The following is a 25,132-nucleotide window of genomic DNA, read 5'->3' on the forward strand; positions in this document are numbered from 1 at the left end:
GCAATTCCTGATGCCAATACCTCGCAGGACATCCCACCCCCTATGCCCGAAGAACTGTTTGGTTGAGAATCGGTATGTTTAAGATCAACAGCAGAAGCTGGCATCCCAAGAAGATTGGAGGGATGTACTCTGGAGTTCAATCTATTCTGGGGTATAGCGGAGCTCAATGATTTTTACATTACTGCACTGTACATCACATCACAAATAGTGAATGGGGGAAGCTGTCTTTTGTGACATTTAAACACACCAGGGAATCGAGTCTCATCACTTTTAGCTGTCAGAGATTGCCTATATCATGCACTTTAAAATAGTAACCCGCTTAGTACCGTGAATTGGAATTCCTGGACGGCCAAGCCAAGGGCCGGAACAAAGTCGGCATTGCCTGGCTCCGGATCGGAACCAACTCGCATGAACTCAGCTTTCCCAAGTCATTCACTGTTCAAAGTGGGGAAAATGAACAAATAAAGGTGGAGGAACTGGACTGACAATCAATTGACAACATAATTCACTTTAAAAGGTTTAATAAGGGCAAATATGCTCGGTTCACAACAGTGTAAACCTCACATTATTTAGAGGACGCGTTTAGACTTTCTGGATGTTTCAGAGTGCATTCGCGAGCTCATTCATAAATCGCTGGATTGGTGGCGAACACGCCTAGAGTTAGCAACAACAAAAACATTCCATTCTGTAATCTCCTATCGTGCTGCTCTTCAATAGTTTGTTCCCAAGCGCCCGCTATTTACTGTCAGAGCTGCTGGGATGAGGGGACGGCCTGGGCGGGAGGTGGGGTGGGGGGGGGGGGGGCGGGGGTGAGAATTACATGCGGTTTCCATTCGGACCTGTTTGTGGGCGGATTGATTTGTAGCCAATGATCGCGAGGGGGTTTGGAGAATTCTTCGCTTTTAAATGTGACTGCACGATCCGGGGAGGCGGGGGGAATGTGTGCCGCGGAGGAGCGGCCAGCTCATGGAGCTGCCAGCAGCGCCCACAGCTTCTCACACTCGGGCGAGGCCAGCTCCTGTCTGAACCCGGAGGCTGCAGTCTCCAGTCAGGTCCCAGGGCCAGGTGAGTATAACCCCAGCCTTTAACAGTAAAACAAAGCAACACGCCCAGATGTTTAACAGGACATTGGCAGAGGCAGGAGAGCTGAGTGGTGCGGCTGAATTGATTCTCCCTCCTTGTTCCATGTCCTTCTGCCTCACATCTCTCTGTCTCCCTCTGTGTGTCTATACCTTTCCCAGTCGGTTCTCCCTTCACTGTGCTGACGGTGAGCTGAGGCTGGACCGTTAGCCCAGGCTAGTCCCGGTTACTCCGTACCTCCAACCTCCCGCGGAGCCGGGATCTCAGGAAGCCGGAGTATTTTTTTTACCCTGTAGAGCGGGCAACACCGAGTTGTCGGCGGATGGACAGAGGTGCTCCATCTAACTGCTGGCTCTCAGCAGCGAATGCCTGGATGTTTACGCCGGCCAGTGTGTCCGTTTCGGCTCAGAATGCAGCAGTAATAACCTGGTTAACAGCTCCCCACCTCTGGGGAAGAGATGATATTGTGGGCTCTCTCTCTCCCTGAACTCAAGTATAACTCAGATCGATGTAAACCGGGAGGGAGCTCACAAAAGTCAATGGTCGGTGTGGACTGCAGCTTTCGCCTGTTACTTTCTTTCCAACAGCCAGATTATATTGGCTTCTTCAAACGACATCCTGCACTTTACCAAAAGCCTTCTGTGTGCTTTCATTTTGAATGCAGCGTGAATTCCCCCGATCTTTAATCTAAATGTCTCTCCATAGCCCAGTCAGTTTAATATTTCCCGCAGTCTTCCTCTTTTCTTGATTTCCTCTCCTACAACTTTTCTCATTTTGCTGTCCTTAATATATAAAAAAAGAAATTGTGGTTTGGTTCTCTGTTCCTTGTTGTTTTTTTTCCCCACCCGCAGTCGGTATTTTCCGCTCTGGTAAACGGAGACGCATCCTCAGCATCCCCGGTTTGCTGTCGGCGGTGGCCCATATAATGATGAGATTCCAGGATGCGGTCAGATTGACACAAAGGTATCACACAGAACAATTATTCGCGAAGAAGGTCACTCGTTTCCGACATGTTCGCTTTTCTGTTACATTAGTGAATGACTTTTTTAAAAAATCGCTTTTATCTACGTTTCACATTGGCACTGGGGCGTCGGGGTTAGGGGTTGGAGGGGTGGGGAGATGAGAGAGAAAATGGCTGGGGGGACTGCAGCCTTGTCAGACTCGAAAAGGAAGCAGTGAGAGTTGTCTCAAGTAACAACTTACAGCGGAGGATGCGGGGAGGGGGACAAGTGACACAGAGGGACAGCAATTCAGTTGCCGTGACTCATGTCATGCAGAGAAATTAATGATGCAGTTTAAAAAGAATCGCTTTTTAAAAATATACATCAGAAGACAGTTTCCCCTCTCTCTCTAAATTGGAAGTACCTACAGAATCCATCGATCAACTTTTACTTGCTATTACTTCTGGGAAATCGGTGATGAACTATTTAGAGAAATAGACCTCAGCGTGATTTCAGTGCTCGATGGTGAGCCGGGGTAGACACGATGGGCTGAGTGGCCGTAACAATGTCATTTTGTGAATGTTCTGTAGCGTTTCTCACCGCCACCACCTCCCCCCCCCCCCCCCGCCCCCGTCCCCAATACCGTTCACAGTTTAAGAGTTAAACCATTCTGGGTTTCTCTCACATTACAGTCAAATCCTCATATTTTATGCCAAGAACGCAAAGCCATCTCACCATCCTGTATTCATTCCCAAAGACAATGTGGCACAGGAGAAATTCAAGGGAAAGTTAACCATCTCCACTAGATTGGAATTGTTACAGCACCGACCAGTATTGCAGTGCATTTGCTTCTTGGCAACTCAGCATAGTGCTGTATACCTTCTCTCTGACCTGTAAGAATAATCCTGGGAAAGATTTGTCCTTGCTACAGTTCTTGCCCACTGCATAGTATAATAACAAACATACACAACAGACAAAAATGTTTGGCCAATAATTGAAAAAAAATGCATCAGGCGATCTTTAAAGAATTTGAATGATTGAAATGTGGATTTTGTTTCCCATTTTTTGTTGACGCGATTACACAGTAACGCTGACGAAATCAAATGTTGATTCCAATCCAACTCTGCAAAGCTTAAATGAATGTCATGGTGTTTAAAGCGCACAATATAAAATTAATTGAAAAATGTTGAAATCGCAATTGTTATTCATTCAATAATTGCACGAATAACAGTAAAGCTCAATTCAAAGATCCAACTGTCAGTATTTTCAGTCGGATTTAATGTCTCGGCCATAAGGCTCTAAATGGGGGGAAAATGCTTAATGGTAATCTTATTTCACGAATGATTTGGAGATGCTGGGGTGTACAAAGTTAAAAATCACACAACACCAAGTTATAGTCCAACAGGTTTAATTGGAAGCACACTAGCTTTCGGAGCAATCACCCGATGAAGGAGTGTCGCTCCGAAAGCTAGTGTGCTTCCAATTAAACCTGTTGGACTATAACCTGGTGTTGTGTGATTTTTAACTTATTTCACGAACATATTACACTAACTAAGTGACTCACCACAAATGCTTACATTGCATCATTACTATCAACCTCTTCACAACAATTCTGAAGTCTTCTACGGTACAAACAACATCAAATTTAAAATCACACACTTCAAAAATATTGCCATAATTTCGTGATTTATTGTCAGATCAATTCGAATTCACTTTTTCCAACCAGCTGCATCGCTCTTTCCTTTATTGAGTAATTCCAAGGATGTGAAATTCACGTTTTCACCCTTTTGCCGTGGATCTACACATGTTTAACAATATCTACTCCCTACTCACGAGTATCAGAAACCACTATTGCCTAAAAAATGTGAACAGGCTGCGTGAAAGCCTGTCGCACCTGAGAGTCCTTCAAATTTGGTAGAACCACCAAGTAATTTATTTCAAGAGCAGTTACGTTATTGCTATAAACAAGGAGATAAGAATTCATACTATTTACTGAGACTTGAGTGGCAACATTGATTTTATTTTCTGGCCTTATTGATTAGAATGCTTGAGGATTATCATGCATAGTTCATGAAATTTTTACAGATAATATTATTAATATGAATATTACTATTCCGAAAAACAGGTTATGATTTTGTGACATTAACATAATATTTCACCATTACATTATACTCGGTGGGTACTGTTAAGGAATTTACATGTTATTATTACATATTGCCAAAATGCATACTATTGTGGATACATATGTACTGGAATGACATTGTTTCGATGCTGACTACTGCAGACAGGAATTAAACCTGAGTGTATAATTGAATTAGAATAAGTTGTAATTTTAGTAGATTAGTAGATTCATTACAGTGTGGAAACACCGCCCCGCCGAAGCGCAACCCGCCCATACCCCTACATCTACCCCTTACCTAACACAATGCCCAATTTAACATGGCCAATTCACCTGACCTGCACATCTTTGTGACTGTGGGAGGAAACCCACGCAGACACGCGTGCAAACTCCACAGTCACCTGAGGTGGGAATTGAACCCGGGTCTCTGGTGCTGTGAGGCAGCAGTGCTAACCACTGTGCCACCGTGCCGCCCACTAATTTTATATGTAATAAGTGAACCATCCTTTCAAAATAACACTTTTTTCCATCCTCCTTCATGACTTACGCACACTAACCTGCCAAAAGTTGTCAACTTGTGTAAATGGATTTCACCTTGCAGTTTTTTTTTAAAGAAAGTAAAATGATGTACAGGAATTTGACAGTCTTCTGGTTGTGTTGACATTAATTGATCGGTGAACTATTATTCACATGTTTTATCATATTCTCCTCTTGCTGTGAAATTAAATTCTATGCGTTCATTACTTTACATATATAAACAGATGAGTTTTGTTGCACTTCATATGTCAATTTTATAATCCAAGTCATGGTGTCTAGATTTGAAAAGCAATCTTTTAAGAGAAACCTTTAGCTCTGACCACTAAGATGCCAAACTTTAAAGTGCATGGCTATGTTTACATTTGCTACTTTACTTTTCCGAAGACTAGGGCAGTAAAGTTAATGTTTTCACTAGCATCTGCCAAGAAACAGCTCTCAGTTCTGTCGTTATAGTAATGTTCATTGTGTCTTAGCAGCGAATGGGGAAACCGTTTTTGTGCAGATTTTATTCAGGCAATTTGGCTTAAAGAAATAGGGATGTAGTTTTTAAACTTTTGTCTGTACATAGAACTGCCAATTCTTTAAGAAAATTTCCCAGCTTTCATTTTTATGGAAATATGTAAAGGGTAGTCTAAAAGCCTTTTTGAACTTTAGGGTTGTTTCTAGGTTGGGTACAATGTGATTTGTACAGGCTTTGTACATAGATGCACACTTTCTGTTACATTAATTGATCACTCAGCCATTGTTCTTCAGGTTTATCATTTTGTTCTCTTTGCTATGAAATTAAAATTCTACGTCGCCACTAATTTACTACAGAAGCTAAAGAATAACCTAAAACATTTAAACCTAAAGATATTAGCAGACAAAAAGACAATAATTACATTTACCTAGAAATTTAGCATATCTTCAAAATTTCTCAAAAATCTTTACAATGGAATACTTCTGGAATGCAGTAACTGATTATATAGGAAAATATATTTGTACATAGTCCAAAAATTATAATATAGTGGAACATATCAATGGAATAAGGTGTAAACACAATTGAAATAATAGGGTTCTAGAGACTTATTTATAGCTGGGCTGCTTATTAATGTATTTTAAAGTAAGTTCAGCAAAATATTATTCCCAGATGTTAAATCACTTATTTACTAATGCAAGGAGCATGGTGCCTCTTTTAAATCGTCTTCCAAAAGTGGATTCTCCGAATTTCGCTTTGGTGGGTGCGCCAGGCCGATCAGGTGCAGGGTACTCGCCAGTTAAAGTGGCTATGTTATATCGGCATCATACAGGAAAGAAAAAAAAAATGCAATTTTAAAAAAAGCTATTTTCTAGACCACACATTTTAAAAAAATAGGGAACATAGTATGCAATAATGCAAATTACAAAAGAAAATAAAATCGCCTGGGTCCTTCTTCATAAAGTCATACTTATTATTCATTTGCAATAATAAATAAGGATAGCTGTTAACTGCTGGTGAGCTAGTTTTTAATCACTTCAAAAAGCAATAATGGAAAATCTTATTTCCTTTCAAGAAACAACATAGTTTCTCCCCAACTTGTAGCTGTTTTTCTTTTTGAGGTCCCCGATTCTCTGACGAACTGCTCCAATATCTCTACAATTGCAGTTCAGAAGCTTCCCACAAGGAGGTATAGATGAGTAGTTCTGGGGGCTTTGACTTAATGTTTTCTGTTCTCAATGTAAGCAATCATACCATTCAGGACCTCATAACGCATGTAATAGCATGAAACCAGATTGTCAGATTGGAATGAAATATGAATCCATGTTTGTACAGATTCTCATGTTTACGTGGACATGAAAACAGTAAAATCTATATTAATACACAAGGATTCTTCTATTGCGCAGTTTTTAAATGCCCCTTGAGATTCCCAACGAACATGGGCATTTCTAATTATTATTCACGTTATGTGCAGAAAGAAATGGAAGTACAAAAAAAAGGAAAAGGGCAGTAAATGAGGAAATATAAATAAATAAAAGCAAATAGAAAATAATTGAAAGACAATGCCACAAAACAAATTATCTATACTGTATATTATACTTCTATTATGTAGTACATTTCTTTGTTTGCCTAGCACTTGAGTAAACATTTTCATTTCCTTTTTGTATTGTATTGGTATTTTTATTGACATTGCGCATATTTTGAAATTATAGTAATCTATAGGGATGCTTTGTTGAGCAGTAAATAGCAGTAGGTGGTAGTAAATTTTCTCCTACAACGTAATAAAGTATCAAAAGGTGGCACCACGAAGTTGGATCCCATCATTTAATAAGGTAACTCACTACTAATTGCAGCTAAAGGGAACAGAATATTTCATGTCTATTCTTTTACTTTGGATGACTTAATTCTGAAAATACAGAACAATTAATGCGCATGTTTTTAAATGTTTAACAAGAACGCAAAGAAAATTAAGCGTGGGATGAGTGCAACTTCGGAGGTGTAATTGAAAAATACTTGGTCAGATGCCAGTTCAGCAACCTCCTGTTAGTAGCCATTGCTCTCAGGTCAGAAATATCTAGATGGCAGGGGAGAGATTTTTCTACTTTGCTTCACCCACATACTTGTAACTTGAAACATCCTCCTATATTATTATTGTGTTTTCTATGCCAGCCATCTGGGTGTTCTCGGAGTCAAATTAGTGCTAAATATGAATGTTTTTGTGTTTTGGCTCCATGCCTGAAGTTATCCTACAGCCATCAGTTAAGAGAAAATTTCCATCCACCACAATAATTTAGGTTAAATTTGAACTCAGATTCAAAAGCTGAAAGTTCAGCGTTAATCGACGTATTATTCAATTCCTTGAAGGGCTCTTCTATTTTTATTAGCAAACTGTACATCATTTAATAATTGAAAAAGTGGTAGGAGTCATCCTTGCTTCAGCAAGTAGCAGTCTTGCCTCGTGTCAGAGGTTGAGTCCTCCTCCAAAACTTGGAGCTGGAAAGTACTGAGGTCAGTGAAGTACTGGGGGAATGCTTAATTGTTGGGAGGTGCCAACCTTCAAATGTGTCTGAATTGAAGCCTTATTTGCCATTTCAAGTGGATGTCACCAAAGAAAAACAGGGAGATTTCTTTACTATCTTGGCAAACATGCAACCCACAACCATCATTTAAAATAGTTGATCTTTTCACTTATGTAATTCTTGTTTGTGTGACCTGTATTAAAACTCTTAAGTATCAATAGTGACTACCCTTCCAAAGTATTTCATTCACTTTAAAGCAATTTGGGATGCTTTCAGGTCTGGAAAGGTGCTATAGAAATACAAGTTTCTTCTTTTACTTTGAAATAGATGGCTAAAACTGGGAATATGCCTCTTCTGATGCCCGAAAAAAAGTTTTAAATAAAATTCATTTGACAAGTTTAAACATAAGAGTAGACGGAATAGAAACATTCCATTCAGTGCTGTAAGTCTTTGTTGACATTAAATTAGAACATGTCTGATATGCATCTTAATCCCATCCACCTTCCTCCTTTAAAGCCATGGCCTCATAAAAATCTATCAATTATAGTTTATAAATTTTCAAATGACACACCCTCATCCTGAACAACTTTTGGTAGGAGCTTTTCTAGATTTCCACCACTTCAAACTTGTGCTTTATTCATTTGGAACTGTCCCTGAAAGGCAACAGGACAGATTGAGAGGAACTATTAACTCTTTTAATTAGCTAAAGTGCTTCAAATAGATCACACTTCATTCCACTCATTTTAGTAGATGAGAATCCTAGGTAATCTGTATTCATAATTTAACCCTTTTAGCCCTAGTATCATTCTAGTGAATTTCAATTCAGCACTTGCTGACAATCTAATCAAGATATGACATGGGAATGATTGGTGTGTGAGGTGAATGTATGCACAAGTATATTTTGGTACTTCTCTAAGTTGAGACAGTTTAAAAAAGGTTTTGCTCTATTTTTGATTATGTAATTTCTCATAAAAGTGTGGTCTCTTAATGATAACATTGGAAAACCAAAAAAAGTTTCACTCCTTAACACTGAAATTTCACTTTAATGAGTGTGTCATAAAACTGTAATTTAAAAAAGGGTAGGAACTCACATAAGTTTTTGGATCCATTAAGAGCTATTCATGATGATGACAAATATAATAGATGAAAAGGTCAGCCAGTTTAAATAACTGGTTCAAAACAAAATAATGATATGTAATCTAGGATGGTATACAAACTGCTGATATGATTTTGCACTAACATTAATACTTAACCCTGTTAGTCTCATGACCTTTTCAAGTGCAATGCCACTTCCAATCTTTAAGCACTGAATGAAGAACCAAGAATCAAAAAGAGTTTTAAATATGTGAAGGATTTCCAACCTTTAACAAACTAAAATACTGTATGACATCTCAGAAAATATATTTCAATATATTATCTTGTAGTTGCTTGCATAGGAAGGTGTTATGTTGACTTGTAATACACTCCATTCAGAGTCACTGCATAGGCCCGGTTGAAATAATATGTAATTGAAAACAATAAGTAGTTTAAGAGGGTAATAAATTTCTTTCTAGCACATCTGGAATGTGTCTTGTACTGAAATCAATCAATGCACAAGGGGGCAATAAATACATGCACTGCCCTGGGCAGTACATGTTTTGCACGAGTAGGTCTTCCCAGTTGGGTTCAACATACTCTTTTTATTTTATCAAATTCCCTTCACTAATTTTTATAATTTCTGAATAAAATGATTAAATGATTTCAAACCCTGTATCTTGATAAAGCATACAATTGTGAACTTACAGCTTGTTTGAAATAAATACCATTCATTATGAAGAAGATAATATAAACATTTTCTTAAACTTTTAATCCATTTTTACCTTTTAGAAAATTAACAAATTGCTGAAACTAAAATGAAATAATTCAAAATATCTCTACTCTTGTTTTCTTCTTATACCAACTAAAGTTCATGCCTTTGAATCATTGGCCAGGGAAGATAAGATCTTTTCACGAGTGGAAATCTTCATGAGGAGACAATCCAAATAAAAATATTGAATTTTAGCTAATCTTCTTTCTTTCTCAAGAATGAACCAGCAAAGTCAACCAAGAAAAACAATGTCAATTAAAGCCACAATTTCAACTGGCAAAAATACATGAATGTTCACCATAATGGTGGTGTGAAGTTATTGAAATATATTTTTAGTTCTTAAAGAAGCATAATATTTAATTTGTGAATACTGTAGGAAGTTTTAATGAACTGATTCTTAGGTGATGTTTGGATGTGACGGAACCAGCACTTAAAGAAATTTTAAAATTATTAATATATGAAATGGCTATCCATTTAGGGAAATGGAAGCAAAAGATCACTACTCAAGGTGCAATTAGAAACTTGAAAGAAGGAGAAATCAGATTTTAATGAAAAGATTATTTTGATTTTCCAAACAGCCTATATAATCCATATTTAGCTTGATGATAGTTTCTATTTTGTTGAGTGTTTGTTCAGTCCATGCATGTATAGGAGTGTTTGTTATGAGGCTGCGGTTGACAGTTTTTTGATTGGTTAAAGAATGGATAGCTCTTAAAGAGTAAGGGTCCTCAAATATTGTGATTGTGTCAAACGTTTTGCCAGATATGCAAATATTTTTTACTCTTATCCTGGTCTTTTTAATATTCATCAGCAGTAACATAGCTGATGCCCATTTTAAGTAATTGCCAGGGACTATGGTAACTTGTCAAAGAGCAATTATGAGCTCATTCAAGTTTTTATTTGTCCTCAGTAGAATATTGGACTGTAAGCTTTCTTTTGGTTCAGAAAGTATACTTATAACTTAAAAATAAAGAAAATGACAGTAATTGTACTCCAGAGTTTAATCTAGCAAAACTACAGAACTAGACCAATTGCATAGAGAGAGAATCGACGTTTCGGGCATAAGCCCTTCTTCAGGGATGAGGAGGGTGTGCCAAGCAGGCTAAGATAAAAGGTAGGGAGGGGCGTTGGGAATGTGATAGGTGGAAGGAGGTTAAGGTGAGGGTGATAGGCCGGAGAGGGGGTGGGGGTGGAGAGGTCGGGAAGAAGATTGCAGGTTAGGAACGTGGTGCTGACTCAGACTCAGCACCTTCTTGACCTGCAATCTTCTTCCCGACCTCTCCGCCCCCACCCCCTCTCTGGCCTATCATCCTCACCTTAACCTCCTTCCACCTATCGCATTCCCAACGCCCCTCCCTACCTTTTATCTTAGCCTGCTTGGCACACCCTCCTCATCCCTGAAGAAGGGCTTATGCCCGAAACGTCGATTCTCCTCCTTTTGATGCTGCCTGACCTGCTGCACTTTTCCAGCAACACATTTTTAAGCTCTGATTCCCAGCATCTGCAGTCCTCACTTTCTTCCAATTGTATAGAGGTGTCTCTTTACCAAGTAAAGACATCAGGTTACTTTGAAATTCAAAAACATTATCCAAGTCACATTGTAAAACTTCAAGCAAATTTAAAAAGGTATCAATTTCATAGTAAAATTTACCATTTCAAATTTCTACCATTCCATATTTTCAGATATTGTGGTTTTCATAATTTGATAAAGGTTTTGAGATTATTTTAGGAAGAAAACTTTACACTCAGCTGGAGGGGAAGACTACTAAATGATGCCTTTGATTTAATAAATGAACCTTCCTTTAACATGGACAATGGCCCAGTTTTACTGACATTATGAGGATGTTCAATCATTCTATCTTTCTAGCTACCTAGCTGGCTGGACTACCCTCCAGTCTCTCAAAAATGCCAGTTAGGGCTTAATCTTCAGTACCATACTGTATTACCTGGCAATCTTTTCTCAATTCCTTCAGGCTACATAGACAACTATGTTGTCATTGTTTTTAATAATTTCATAATTATCAAACTGCTTATCATCAAAAGTGCTGTAGATATAACATTATTCAATGAAAAGAGGAACTTCTGACAGGTCAGACATTACTTGCCCAACGATTGGGTTGTTTGAAATAGATCTTGGTCTGCTTCTTCATCTCTTCACATGATACAGGCAGGAACACAAATTCTAACTGTCAGTATTAAATCAGTCTGCTTTGGGAAATGGTAGATATAATAAAGCTTTAGGGTGTAGGTTTGCTCGCTGAGCTGTAGGTTTGATATCCAGACACTTCATTACCTGGCTAGGTAACAACATCAGTGGCGACCTCCAAGTGAAGCACTTCATTTGCAGGTTAAGTGAATATGCTGTGGCGATAGTAATGACTAAACATTGCTTGTAAACAAAGATTCAAGCCTGCCAAATACATTCATTGGACAAAACCCATGAAATCTGCCTCACACAGGACTCTACATAGCACATTCAATGTCAGAACACAGGCAATCAATCACATATATAGATGATAAAGGAAATTTCTTCTCAGATCTTGAAGAAAATTAGGAGATAGATCAGATATTACTTCAATCAAGCTTGATTTCCAAATACAATTTAACTATGAACAAATGCACTGCGTATTCCTGACCCATGCAAGATATTAGGATGTCCCCATGTTTGGCAATATTGTAAACATACTGTAGAAGGTTTATTTTTAATTGTGCTACACACAATAAGTGAGAAAATCATTCCCAAAATATTTTTCAGTTTAATTGGAGGGGACTTTAACTTGGAAGGCTCAGGGCATTTATATTAAAAATCCCCTGCTGAATACAACAGTTCCCTTCCAATTATTTACAGTTCAATTTACTGTGACTGCTACTTAGAGTACTGGATCCAGACATACAGAGATGTATTAGATTGACAGGATCAGCTTGCCTGACTGCAAATGTAACAATTTTGCTCAGATCAAAGTTGTGACCATGGTTAAATACAAGATTTAATGTAGTTCTTTCCTCAAAAGTTTAAAAATAATAAGTAAACATTTAGAAAGCACAAAACCTTTATATCTGAACAGAAGATACTCAGCATTTTGGTTTGTCACTGTCACCAAATTATATTCCATGTGGCATCAAATGTGGTGATAGATCATTTTATTATGAAACAAAACAGTGTAAAATATAGAATATTTTAACTTGATATTGTTAAATCCTATTTTCACTATTTCAAAAAGTGGTCATGCATTATTTATGAGAAATCTGGTTTAGATAAATGGCTTATCTGTATTCAAATGCATCCCAAATTAGTAATATTTCAAAAGTACAAGCAGCACAGCAAAACTGTGCAAGAGTATTATAATAATAGGTTTTACAGTAGTGATTTATTGCAACATTACTTTGTTCACTATTTGTGGTATGTTTGAACATTATTAGAGGGCAAATTGAGGAGAAATAGATTCATATTGTCAATATTTATATACTTAGATTATGCTATGAAGAAGGGATTGATTTAGGATTAAATAATTCCTTCAAGAACAATATGTAATCAAGCATGAAGTCATTGTATGTAGTAAAACAAAATTGACAAGCAATTACAAATGGGCACATCATTAAATACATTTTGTGCTCTTTCCCCAGAATGACCCGAACTCTGTGCGCACTGTGTATTTTTCTGTTCCTGTGGGGTTTTCTGTTGGGTACCACCGAGGGAGCTGGGAAGAAGAGGAATCGTAGCTCCCAAGGGGTAATCCCATCCCCAGACAAAGGGCAGCCAAACAATTCTGAGCAGGCTGGGAACCGGAGTAACGTGGATGAGGTCTTGGAGTCGAGTCATGAAGCGCTGCATGTCACCGAGAGGAAGTACCTGAAACGGGACTGGTGCAAAACACAGCCCCTCAAGCAAACAATCCACGAAGAGGGTTGCAACAGCCGCACCATCATCAATAGGTTCTGCTACGGCCAGTGCAATTCCTTTTACATACCAAGGCATGTCCGCAAGGAGGAGGGCTCCTTTCAGTCCTGCTCTTTCTGCAAGCCTAAGAGATTCACCACCATGACAGTTACCCTCAACTGTCCTGACCTGCAGCCATCAATTAAGAAGAAAAGAATCCAGAGAGTTAAACAGTGTCGTTGCATTTCCATAGACCTCAACTAAAACAACAGTTATTACTACTAACATCATTCAGCAATTTATCACATTATATTTCATAGGCAAAAATTCTGGGACATACACATTTATACATGTTTGTATCCTCCACTATCTTTATTTTGTTCAAGGAACTGGATTGAAATCCAAACCCCCAAGTTGATAATTTCCACTGTGTGGAATGTGAATAGTCAAGAAGAAGGATATGAATATTTAAATAATTATTTCAAGGCTTTTGTTCTGAAAGTTATGGGTATTTAATAATTAACTTCTGTTTCATTGCGAGATTTTATTCAGCCCATAATGTTACATGGTTGACCAAAAGGGAGGTAATTTTAGCATTGTTTGCTGTAGATTAATTAAAATAATTCCAAGCTATCTCTAACAGCTTGAAGTTAAAATCCACGTGAACTGATGAAATATCCAATAGTTTAGCTTTGAAATTCGCAACACATCATCACGTATACTTTCATTGACATATATGTAGGAGTAAAAAGAGGTGGGAAATCCAACAAGCCCAGGCAACATCCACCTTCTCACACACAATTTACACTCACTGTTTTGACTAGCAGGAGATTAGTTACATTGTAAGTATCCTAGATCTATAACCGACCACTGAATGTGTATAGGACTTTCAGACTCAAAGAGAAACAAAAGTGTTTTTGTCAAACCACTCAGTACTATTAAATATTCAACATGATCTGTTATTAAAACATATTACTAATCAACAGGCAGCTTTAACATGCAGATTGCAAAAGGTCTTATGTATGTAACTGAACAGCAGCACTATGGGATAGAATTTCAGCTTCATGGCCTGTGTGATAATGTATGGTGTAGCTAGTCATAGCTTTATTCGACCTGACCAATTTTCATCATTTTAATTAATGCAGTGGATATCAGGCAGGTTCTATAGATGGTATAAATCCACTCTTGCCATCTATTACTACACAGGTAGTGAGGCCAGAAATCAGATCCAATGCTTCATACAATATTGTTTTTCCTCAATGTTTATAGTCTCCCTTTGGGTGTGTGTTAATTTGACTTTTTTTTTGTGATACTTGAAATGTGCCCTCAAGCATAACAAATAAAGACCAATAAGTGTAACTACTACCACAATTATAAAAAGCGACGGTATTTTGTCTCCTTATTTAGTATCGTTAGTAGTGTATACAGTAGACTTGCAGCTTTTCACTGTAAAGAATTTACCATTTTTCATTTTGCTTCTTTTATATATTACATTTCTGGGATGAAAATACCGCACATTGGTCAGTAAAGCCACCATAATCCCAGGGGATCAGATGGCTGTCTCTCATCAGAGAGATAACTGATGGTGGTTTAACAGGAGGGTCACCATGCCCCAGAGGAGGGGAGAGGTTAAAAAAGTAGGACTTTGAGATTGCACTGTTGGAAATTGAAACCAACCATCCAGCCAACTGAGCTAATCAATTAATCCGTTCAATGCACTGAAACATCAATGTACAGTGACACAAATGTGTAGGATATAGGTTACTGTCTGTAAAGTTCCACACTATTGAAATCCTCATCGTAAGTATTTTACACTGAGGAGGTGGGGAAAAGAACCCAGCAGCTTCCACACAGTAGGAATGACAGCCATCCTTGAGTTTCTTTCATGCTCAGAACATCCCAGTTGTTCTTTCAGGTACGTAGAGCACAACATCTGGAGTGTCAAGGGAAAGAACTGAAACACATAACTGGTGTAGGACAAACATTTGGTTTGCAGATGGTACTGCTTTGGCAGCAAGCACAGAAGAAAGATTATAAGAGTGAGTCAATAAGGTCTGTAACAGCAGAAATGAACTTTGGAATGAAACTGAACATTGACAAAATTAAAGTGAGGCATTTATCAAATCATCAAGATATATTTGTATATTCATAAAGGAAGATATTAGAACAAGGACAAATAATTCAAGTATTCAGGAAGTATCGCATCTATAGATAGAAGGTGTAACAAAGAAATAACAGCAAGGAAGCTATTAGGAAAAGGCCGTATTTGGTAAGAGGAGATGGTTGTGAACTGGACAAGTGTCTTCTAAAGAAATTGATTTGGAGTGTTTTGTACAGATTTGAGATGTGGATGTTACAGATAGAGTCAAATTGCTAAACAGCTTTGAAATGGGACTCGGAAGAAAATGGAGAGGATGGGTTATACAGAAAAAGGTACAAATGAAGATGTGCTGAGGAAAACGAATAAAATTTACTGAACGTAATCAGGAAAAGACAAAGAATGTGGCTAGGACACATCTTTATAGGAAACAGATTATAAAGAGATATTATAGAGGGGGAAGATTGCAGATTAAAAAAAAGAGAGGAAAGAGGATATCAATTCTATTCAGTTTGAAAAACGATGTAGGCAAATTAAAAGACTGGCACAGGATAAAGAGACATGGAAAGACCAATATGAAAAGTTGACTAATCTTGGGCAGAGCATAGATAATGATGACAATAAATGATAAAAACAAAGTAAAAATGAAAGATGGTAATGAATAACCAGGCTGTTTATCCTTGTTTGTGGTAGATTGGTCTTCATTTTAGAATAAAAGTATTAAGTCGCATGTTTCATTGTGAAGTGAAAGCTATTCATACCAAAGATAATGTTCTCAAACTTGTGACCTCTGCATTTCACAATGTGAATTCAAAATAGTATTAGCTAAATTTAATTAAATAAGTTTGAGCTTGATGTCACTGGGAAGAATTTCAAATATTGAGTAGTTAGTTCATATAAAATGCTCAAAAAGAAAATTTGGAAGCCAACTCATTTCATACCGGTTTTCTTGAGGCTTGTGAAGGATACATTTTGAAGTAGATGGGGAAAAAAAAATCACATTCTTATTTAACTGCATGAGTCTGGAAAACATACACAACAGTGGAGGAACATACTCACTGAGAAGGCAATGCAGCCTATTTGTCTTGCTGCTCTGCTATAAGCATGACAGTTCTGCTTGATATAGCCAGGCATCATTAGTAGCAATTAATTAGTTTGAGTCAATAACATTAAGCAATGAGCATTGTGTGTATTAATGCTTATTGTACATTGTAATTGCTGTACTCATTTTATGGCATAAACTGCAGGCTTTTGTTGAATTAGCTTATCTTCAGAGCCTCATCCAGTTATGGTAAGCAAAACCAAGAAGTCATAAAGATTTTGTAATTGAATAGAATCAGATTTCATTCCAAGCGTTTTATATGCCATGTTAACTCTTAGTACACAAATAAAATCTACCTTCCTAAGTACTGAGCTCCATTTTATTCTCACTAGGAATTTGTTCCTTGCTGTGATTTTAATACATTGCTCACTCCTGTGGTTTCTTTTCCATCATAAAATGTACTTAATTTACGACTACAGGGCTGAAACAGATCATTCACCAAGGGTACTTCAAAACACATTGTATAACTGTGTATGAAACAAATAGGGCTAGTTCATGTAATTTCTGGTAACTTAATCAAAGATTACATGTTTAACAGTGAATTCTGTTCAAAACATTTTGAACAGTTCTTGCAATCAGCATTACTAAATACTGTTGAGCATGATCGGTTGTTAACACTTGCTCTCCCAATACAACCCCATAAGATAAACTCACCTGTGATGTAGTTTTACAGAAAAAGACAAATTATAACATTCCAATGAATCAAACTTAGAACAATTCAATCTACTTCAGACATTCTCCTTTATAAAATGTATTTTGGATGATCTACACCAACTCATCCACCAAATCATCACAATACCTACAAAATAGCTCATGCATTTTATTAGATCCCAATAAAGTCATCACTGTTTGTAAAAGACATTCTTCATAAAGTGTAATATCAACCTTTAATCGTCACAATTTATATGAATTTGGTTTATTTAGTTGAGACACAATTAAAAGAACACAGCAAAACAGTTTTAATTGAGGTACAAATGCAGATCTAAGCTTATGATTCTATTATTAGTGTCCTCCTCTTTACAAATGGGACAGAATGGTTGATATTATGTTTGGATAAAAAACAGAAAATGCTGGAGAAGCAATTTTGTTACTGTTTTTGAATTTGATTTTGTATCAGATCTTCAGCATCCGAATGTCTTTGGTTTATTTTTTATATTCGTTTTGAATACTTTAAATTTAAAAGATCTTACATTAATATGTCTCAATTGGACCAATTCTGTTAGAATCATTTACATCAACAAACATCCTGGTTGACACGCTTTTGAAATTAGACCAAGTCTGAGTACTGACCTGATTTAACTTTTGTACCTATTCTGACTGACGTTAGGTTTCAAATATTAGAACTTGCCCAAGTTAAAGTTTAAACTCTTGGCCAAACTTAGCAGCTCACAGGTCACTTACAAGTTCAGTGGCCCATTGTGAGCTTCTAATTTGTATTGCTAATGGCAACATGTCTTTTTGAAGTCACAGAAAATACTTACACAACGGATGATCTAATGACACTGGATCTTAGCAACAATTTTAGATCAGCCACTTTTCAATTACTTTCTGGAATCAATCAAGATCATGACAAAAAATGTTACTCAAGTTTTGTTTCCAATTTAGAACTATATATCAAGCCTCCACCATGCTCTTTTCAATACTACAGGCTGCACTTCATAACAACTTATCACCAGGATTTTGTTTACATTTTGTAAAGAAAGTAGTTATATTCCTTTTTTTTCATTTTCCTAAAGCATTGCATAGCTTCTTATTCAGTGTTTTGAGATCAAACCAACATGGTGTTGTGCAACATCATCCAGAACGAATAAACAAATAAAATATTGTGCAAAATTATTCATAACATTTAATATGTTACAAAAAGGATAATGACATTCGCTAAACTTTCTTCAGCTGTGATTACAATAATTTCAGGCACAACATGTTTCATCTGCCATTGTTTTACTGTCAATGAATCTTCTTATTGTTTCGAATCCCTATTCCTATGACAACTGTAACAGAAGCATAAATTGATTAACATAGATATTAAGAAATTGGTAATTTTATTCTAAAGTGCACCAAGAAGTATCTACAGACAATGCTTTTGATTGAAAGTAATAAAGTCTGATAGGTGCATTTCATGACAATCATAAATCCAATGTGACTACTGAGTAAAATGAAATAGAGCTTGCGACAATGTTAACAGACACTAGTATATTTCTTTTATATAAGACAAAGGAAATGTGGGTCTTTGCAATAGTGTGACTGAGATCTCAAATCTGTTAACTTGAGAAGCATATCCAGCTGAAACATAACAATAGCCATTTTGTTAACAATCAATATGTTTGCATAAAAAATTAAGTCAGTAGCAGTATTCTTGGTCAGAGCACATATTAACATACAGCTATCAACAGGTAATAAACCCATGTGGATTTAAATCATAACATTGTTTATGAGGGAAAGTTTACAACTTTGCTGCACCTGGCACATACAGGATATTTTTGTTCAAAACTGCAAAATAGTTCACATAGATTATAATCAATATATCCTTAGATTATTAGTTTCTACATTTCAATGTAAAGAATCCTTTAAACAATGCAGTTTAAAATTACAGTTGTAAAGATCTAGAATTGTGTTCCATTTTCTTTGCTAATTGAACAAATATTCTATATCTCTTGCAGCTGATATTATTTTTAGGAATAGTATATTTGAATATCAGTTTTTGGCCATAAAAATTGTAAGTATTTATGTTTGAATACATCTCTAATAAGACTTAAACAAAACATTTGTTTCTTTACTACACAATGTTAATTGTACATCATAATTAGGATTTTAGTTGTATAAAATGAATAAAATTAACATCTTTTGATCAAGGAGCCACATGTTTCAGAAATCAATAACCACTATTCTAACAGTTGAAGAAAGAAGCAATTAAATTGATTAAAGAAATATGCTCAGGGCTTTTTACTGAATTAAAGAAAATAACAAAAACATTTTGATGAGATTTAATACCACTCACTTCATTCACAATTTCTTTGCTTCATGTTGGAATGTAGAATTCTTTGGGTATGATGAGTCATCAAGTATGTTGTTCAATTGATTTTTTTTTAAGTGCAAGCCTAGACAGTAGATTTTGGCAGGTTATGAGAGGCCAATGACAGGCATCATGGCTGAGTTCAGTCCTGCTCTCACACATTCCAGAAGGGGTCACCATTTAGCAATCATATGTGACATTTCAGGCTAATTTTACCCCTCATCAGCTCAAAGACACTGAAGATTCCTCCATTACCCCTTCATGTTCTCTATGGTTATTAACATACCAAACCATGAATGGATCTATAAAGGCATAAAATAGTAAACAACCTTCACAACTATATCCCCACATATATTATACATCTTGGATTTCCATCCTACATAGAGGATGTTTTAATAAAATAATGCTATTTTGAATAATCATTACTAAAACACTTGGAGATAGTCAACTGAGAACATTGATATTATTATAAACCATATTCATAATTCTAGAGGTATAGTAAATATTACCTATTAACCTGTTTTATTTATGGCAAATGGATCAAGCTGCCATGTCATTCACATGACACATATTCTATACAAAAATATATTAGAAGTTAATGTTCAGCAATATCTATTGCTGAACAAAATGTAATCAAGTACTATTTAGATTTTTCTGCTTAATTTTGAATGGACACGTCTCCCTTCCATATGTCTTTTGTATACATTAATTGATCACACAATTTATTAGCTCTTTGACAACAAGAGAACTATTTTATGCATGTGGATTAAAACTACAGCAGTTAATAACATTGACTTTGAATTTGTGATGTGTATATTATGTTGATAAATGTGCTAACAATAAAAAGGTGTTTTTATCCCAAAGATCAATTGTGTATACCAAAATAAATTTTAAAACATTGAATGGAACCTATTTTAGGGACTGTAAAATATAAATTGAATATAGGTATTGCTTTTTAGCTCCACATTCACTTATTTAGCTCCATACTCCACTTCATACCGTCACAATTTCCCTGCATTTCAGAAAATCAGCAACAGCATCCATCTTTCTGGGAACTGAATCAAACATTTTACTTATTAATTTTGGCCAGAATGTATTGGTTATACCAGACGTACAGATTATAATAACATAATATATAAAATAAATTATTGATGAAAGCAATATTTTAAAAGAATATTTGCAAGCCTTCTTAACATTCTATAAGAATTACTACAAAACCTTTGGGCAGTTGAGCTTCACGTGTTCAAATTGCAGAATACATACAGTGATCTGCCAGGTCACTTCAAAAATATTGTAGATCTTCTGTAGGTTAGGGTCAGTTTGCAATACAGCTGACATCTGGTTGTTGAAAGCTATGTAGACTGACATGTTAATTATAGCTTCTCGCAAATGCAGAAGGTAGAGATCTCAAGTACATTCAAGGTCTTTATGAATGGAAGAATGCTATTGAACAGAAAAGTTTAAAAGGATTGAAATCCCTCAGAAATAAAGAAAGTCAGGGAGGACATGATTATCAGCACAAACGTACTACCTTTAAGTAGTGGTTGTTGGCTTTAAAACAATTTTTGCCAGCAGTAAATTTGGTCTCTCCAAAATTCCGAGCTTTCTTTGCATCAATGATAGTAAAAGATGAAGCAATTTATGCTCATCGGACTTCAGATCCTACATTACTAACACTCACTGTTGCCAGTCCACAAACTGGAGTCCTTCCTTGCTGAGGTTAGGGCACCATCCAAACAAGTAGTTATGAAGCAATCTTTTATTGGACTGGCAGACAAAAGCCTAGTTTGTGAGAGATGGAGAAATAATGAGAAATTGGGTAATGAGGCAGATTAAAAATTCTGGTAACCATCCAGACCTCAGAACCTGCTGAAAGTCTCCTTTCCTCAAAATGTGAGTGAATGTTCAAATTCATGAAATATCACATAACTGTTGGTATGAACAGTTATTCACACTATTCCTTCATATTATTGACAAGAAATTCAATTTTGATTGAATATCTCTTGGCAGAGATAAAAGAAACAAAACACCCACTGGGCATTGATGTGTTTCAATTCCAAATCACTTTTTTTTTCTTGAAACTTTAATAAGTTTGACTTTGGATTACTTTTTAAATAGGCTTCTAGGTGCATAGTTGATAATCTATGCTTTGAAAGCCAATGTGCATGGTAATGAGGGGGATATTACAGAGTCGGTTTATTCATTTGTTTGGTCAAACACATTTTGCGTCTTACACTGAGATGCACGAAGCATTGAAAAGAATACATAACTGCAAAAACATAATATTTACATTATTTTTGAACTCTGTAGCAGCTACAACTGGAACATTATACAATTTCAATGTTTGATTAAATTTTTAAGAACACTGTGTCTAACCCCAAGTCACATTGTAGCACAGTGTACTATAATCCACTGATGTTGCAAGAGAGAGAATAGCTTTTGGAAGCGATAGTATATTGATTTTTTTAGATTCCAGAATCCCTTTGCTGGAATTCTATGGGATATACAACAATTAGACACAACTTGAACCAAGCATTGAAATCTCACTTTGGTGAGGGCGGAACATATAGATCCTGTGACAACTATAATCAAGAATGTATGAAGGCTCTCTTGATGTTGTCATGGAATTGGAAACCTCCTTGGTGTGTTGGCATCGGGGGATAAGCAGCATGAAGATGTGCAAGCTTTTCAAGGAACATCCCTCAAATTCCGATTGAATGCAATAATCAAGTCACAGGACTCTTTCACTTTGAGGTTTCCTTCAGTCTGTGATGACACTTGCCTCCCTTTGGCGTAGTCTTTCTTTCTGTTTTGTAAGAGAAAAAGGAAAGCTCACTGTCATTTCCAAACCTTGGACTACAACTCGCTGTCAATTGCAAAATCCACATTAATTAACTAGTTTGTTCACTCGGATTTGAGTAAATTTACATTAAAAATTCAAGATTTGAAATTGCCTCTCAACTCCAAAAGAGATTTCTGTCCAAAAATAACTAATTTTCAGTTTTGTACTCTTTATTCTATGACTTGCCTTTTACATTTTAGTCCTATATTAAGATCATGGAAGGAACACCCAGCATTGTGATCCCTTTGAGGCAGCAAACATAACAGATTTAGAGGCTGGGGTTGTGACTTAACATAATTTTTGTCTTTCTATTACTCACTCATAGCTAACACAAATTAAGATGGTTGAACTTGCTTCAGGCCAATCATCTCAGCCCCAGAATGGTGCTGCAGAAATTCATCAGGGCAATGTCCTAGGCGCAACCATCTCCAGCTGCTTCATCAATAAGCTGGTTTCCAATAAGAAAGATCAGTATAGGGATGTTTGTTGGCGACGGCAGTGTTCAGCACCATATGCAGGTCATAATGCACGTTACTATATAGATGTTACCATACATACCATAAGGCCCAGACACCACTCATATTCAGGCTAGTAGGTGGAAACATTCACATAAAAGAAGTGCCGAGAGAAAATCTAACCACCTATTGACATTCAATGAATGATCACCACTGAATATCCCACCATAATTATATTGCATACTACCATTGACCTGAAGGTTAAATAGACTAGTCACATAGCCATCATGAATATAAGAGCGAGTCAAGCCTGGGAATTTGCAATAACTCACCTTTCAACTTTGCAGACCCCATCTATTTTCTACAAGGCACAAGTCAGGAGTTGATGGAGTCATCTCCACTTGTCAGGCAGTTGTAACAATAGTCAACAAACTTGACAACAACCAAGAGAAAGAAGCCCTGTGTATCCCACAGAAAAAAAAATTGCTCCATCACCAGAGCACTGCAACTACCATATGTATAATATCCAAGATGCACTGTAGCAACTCACTAAGGCTCCTTTGGCAGCTCCTTGCAAACACATAATATCCGTCACCTAGAAGGACAAGGACACTAGATGCTTGGGAACAGCACTCCTTTAAGTCACACAAAATCCTGACTTGGAGCGATTTCACTGTTCATGTGCTGTTGCTGGGTTAAAATCCTGAAACTCCATTACTAACAGTAATGTAGATGTATCTTAACTAGATGGACTGCAACAGTTCAAGAAGATGTCTCACCACTACTTCTTCAAGGGCAATTAGAAATGGGAAATAAATGCTACTACTATGCTACTACATTTGCTGGGTTTGTTTTGTTGGTGGGTGGTTTCTGGGATTTTGGTTGTGGAACAGCTCTTGTAGTTTTTGCACAAGGCCCCTAAATGGTAATGAGGTGGACTTTGCAGGGTTGACAGGGCTGGGTGTGTCATTTTTGTTTGTGATGCCTACATAAGTACGAGATGGTCCATTCTGTATTATTCTGTTCTGATGTTTTTGTTGCAGTTTGTTACGATTGAGCAGCTTGCTGACCATTTGCTGTGTTTTTTGCAGTTAAAATATATCAGACTAGGAAAGGAGAGTAGATTTGAAATAACCGTACAGAGGCCGGTATCCTGTCACCAACTCACCCTTTATTTATCAATACCCAGCAAACTAGCTGTGGCCAGCCAGCTCGAAATCAGTCCTCAGAACAGAGGAGATTCTAATCCCCTTTTTTTATATATTGCAGAGATTCTAAATCTGGTTACACTGTTGTTCCTTTGTAAACCCCACACCACCACCAAACAGCGGTAGTGCTTATTTTCCCCTGTCTAAAATGGTCAGCTAGGGCTTTCCTGATTGGCTGGGGTTAACAACTCCAATCAGGGGCTCGTAGTCAACAAGGACCAATCACTGGTTCCAATCACTACATCCCTCCCTCCACTCCCAAGTCTGGGGATGTAGGCCTGGTCTTCCTCTTGGAGCTATTCCTGTGACGTTTTCGCCCCAGGTCCGGATCCTCACACAGACAGTGTGTACTGGAATGTATCACATCTCTTGCATCCAGAGTATCTGGCGAGGGTTCCCTGCCCTTCTCCTGGCAGTAACAATATCAAGGCAGCATCCATCTTGGACTCGGAGGTTTCCTCGGCACTTAGAGGGAGGGGGAGAACCTACATTTTCTGCCAGGCCTCCTGGCTGTTTTGAGGACCAGGTCTGTTTTGCTCCTGCCCAGTTTCTGAAGTAACAGCTTTCAGGTGATCCACATGTTTGTTCAGGACCGTCTCACCGACCTGAACTTTGTAAGTGACTGGCCCTGACCTCGCATCAACCTTCTCTTGTTACCCTCACAGGGCCATTTCCATGGTTCCAGCACCAAACTTCATTCCCTGAATTAAACTGTCTCTCTTACTTTGAGGACTGGCATTGGTGTTCCTGCTGTCACTTCAACCTCCTCCTGCTGGGTCTGGGAATATCAGGTTTAACCTGATACAGAGCTATTTCCCTATCAGCAACTATGCTGGAACTATCCTTGTTGTTGTGTGCAGGGTGGTCCTATAATCAACCAAGAACGAGGACAGTTTGGCATTACGTGACTCTGTAGGCTGCTTCTTTAAGCCTACATTCAACGTTTGGACCGATCTTTCTGCTAGAACCATTGGATAATGGATAATATGGAGCTGTCCTTATGTGCCGAATGCCATTCAAGTTTAGGTAGTACTCGCA

The 25,132-nt window shown here is 37.2% G+C and overlaps 2 protein-coding genes across 6 annotated transcripts in view; one reads left to right on the forward strand and one right to left on the reverse strand.

Annotated features, from left to right (window-relative positions):
• The first annotated feature begins 837 nt into the window (after positions 1-837).
• grem1a (gremlin 1a, DAN family BMP antagonist) lies at positions 838-14,756 on the forward strand. Of its 2 annotated transcripts, XM_072569061.1 has the most exons (3): positions 914-1,065; positions 1,932-2,043; positions 13,124-14,756. In XM_072569061.1, the coding sequence occupies exons 1-3, from the start codon at positions 939-941 to the stop codon at positions 13,638-13,640; spliced, it is 756 nt and encodes a 251-aa protein (XP_072425162.1). In that variant the 5' UTR covers positions 914-938; the 3' UTR covers positions 13,641-14,756. The 2 variants fall into 2 exon arrangements, with proteins under 2 accessions (XP_072425163.1, XP_072425162.1); XM_072569062.1 differs by lacking the exon at positions 1,932-2,043 and having other exon boundaries at positions 838-1,065.
• A 3,641-nt stretch (positions 14,757-18,397) lies between these two features.
• Positions 18,398-25,132, reverse strand: part of fmn1 (formin 1) — a 373,616-nt gene continuing 366,881 nt past the window's right edge. For all 4 annotated transcript variants that reach the window (XM_072569057.1, XM_072569058.1, XM_072569056.1 and 1 more), the window contains one exon: positions 18,398-22,395. In XM_072569057.1, coding sequence (XP_072425158.1) covers positions 22,351-22,395 — 45 coding nt within the window. In that variant the 3' untranslated portion in view covers positions 18,398-22,350. The remainder of the gene's footprint in view (positions 22,396-25,132) is intronic.

This window comes from Chiloscyllium punctatum, chromosome 4 (assembly GCF_047496795.1).
Source record: "Chiloscyllium punctatum isolate Juve2018m chromosome 4, sChiPun1.3, whole genome shotgun sequence".
In the NCBI taxonomy this organism is placed as follows: Eukaryota; Metazoa; Chordata; class Chondrichthyes; order Orectolobiformes; family Hemiscylliidae; genus Chiloscyllium; species Chiloscyllium punctatum.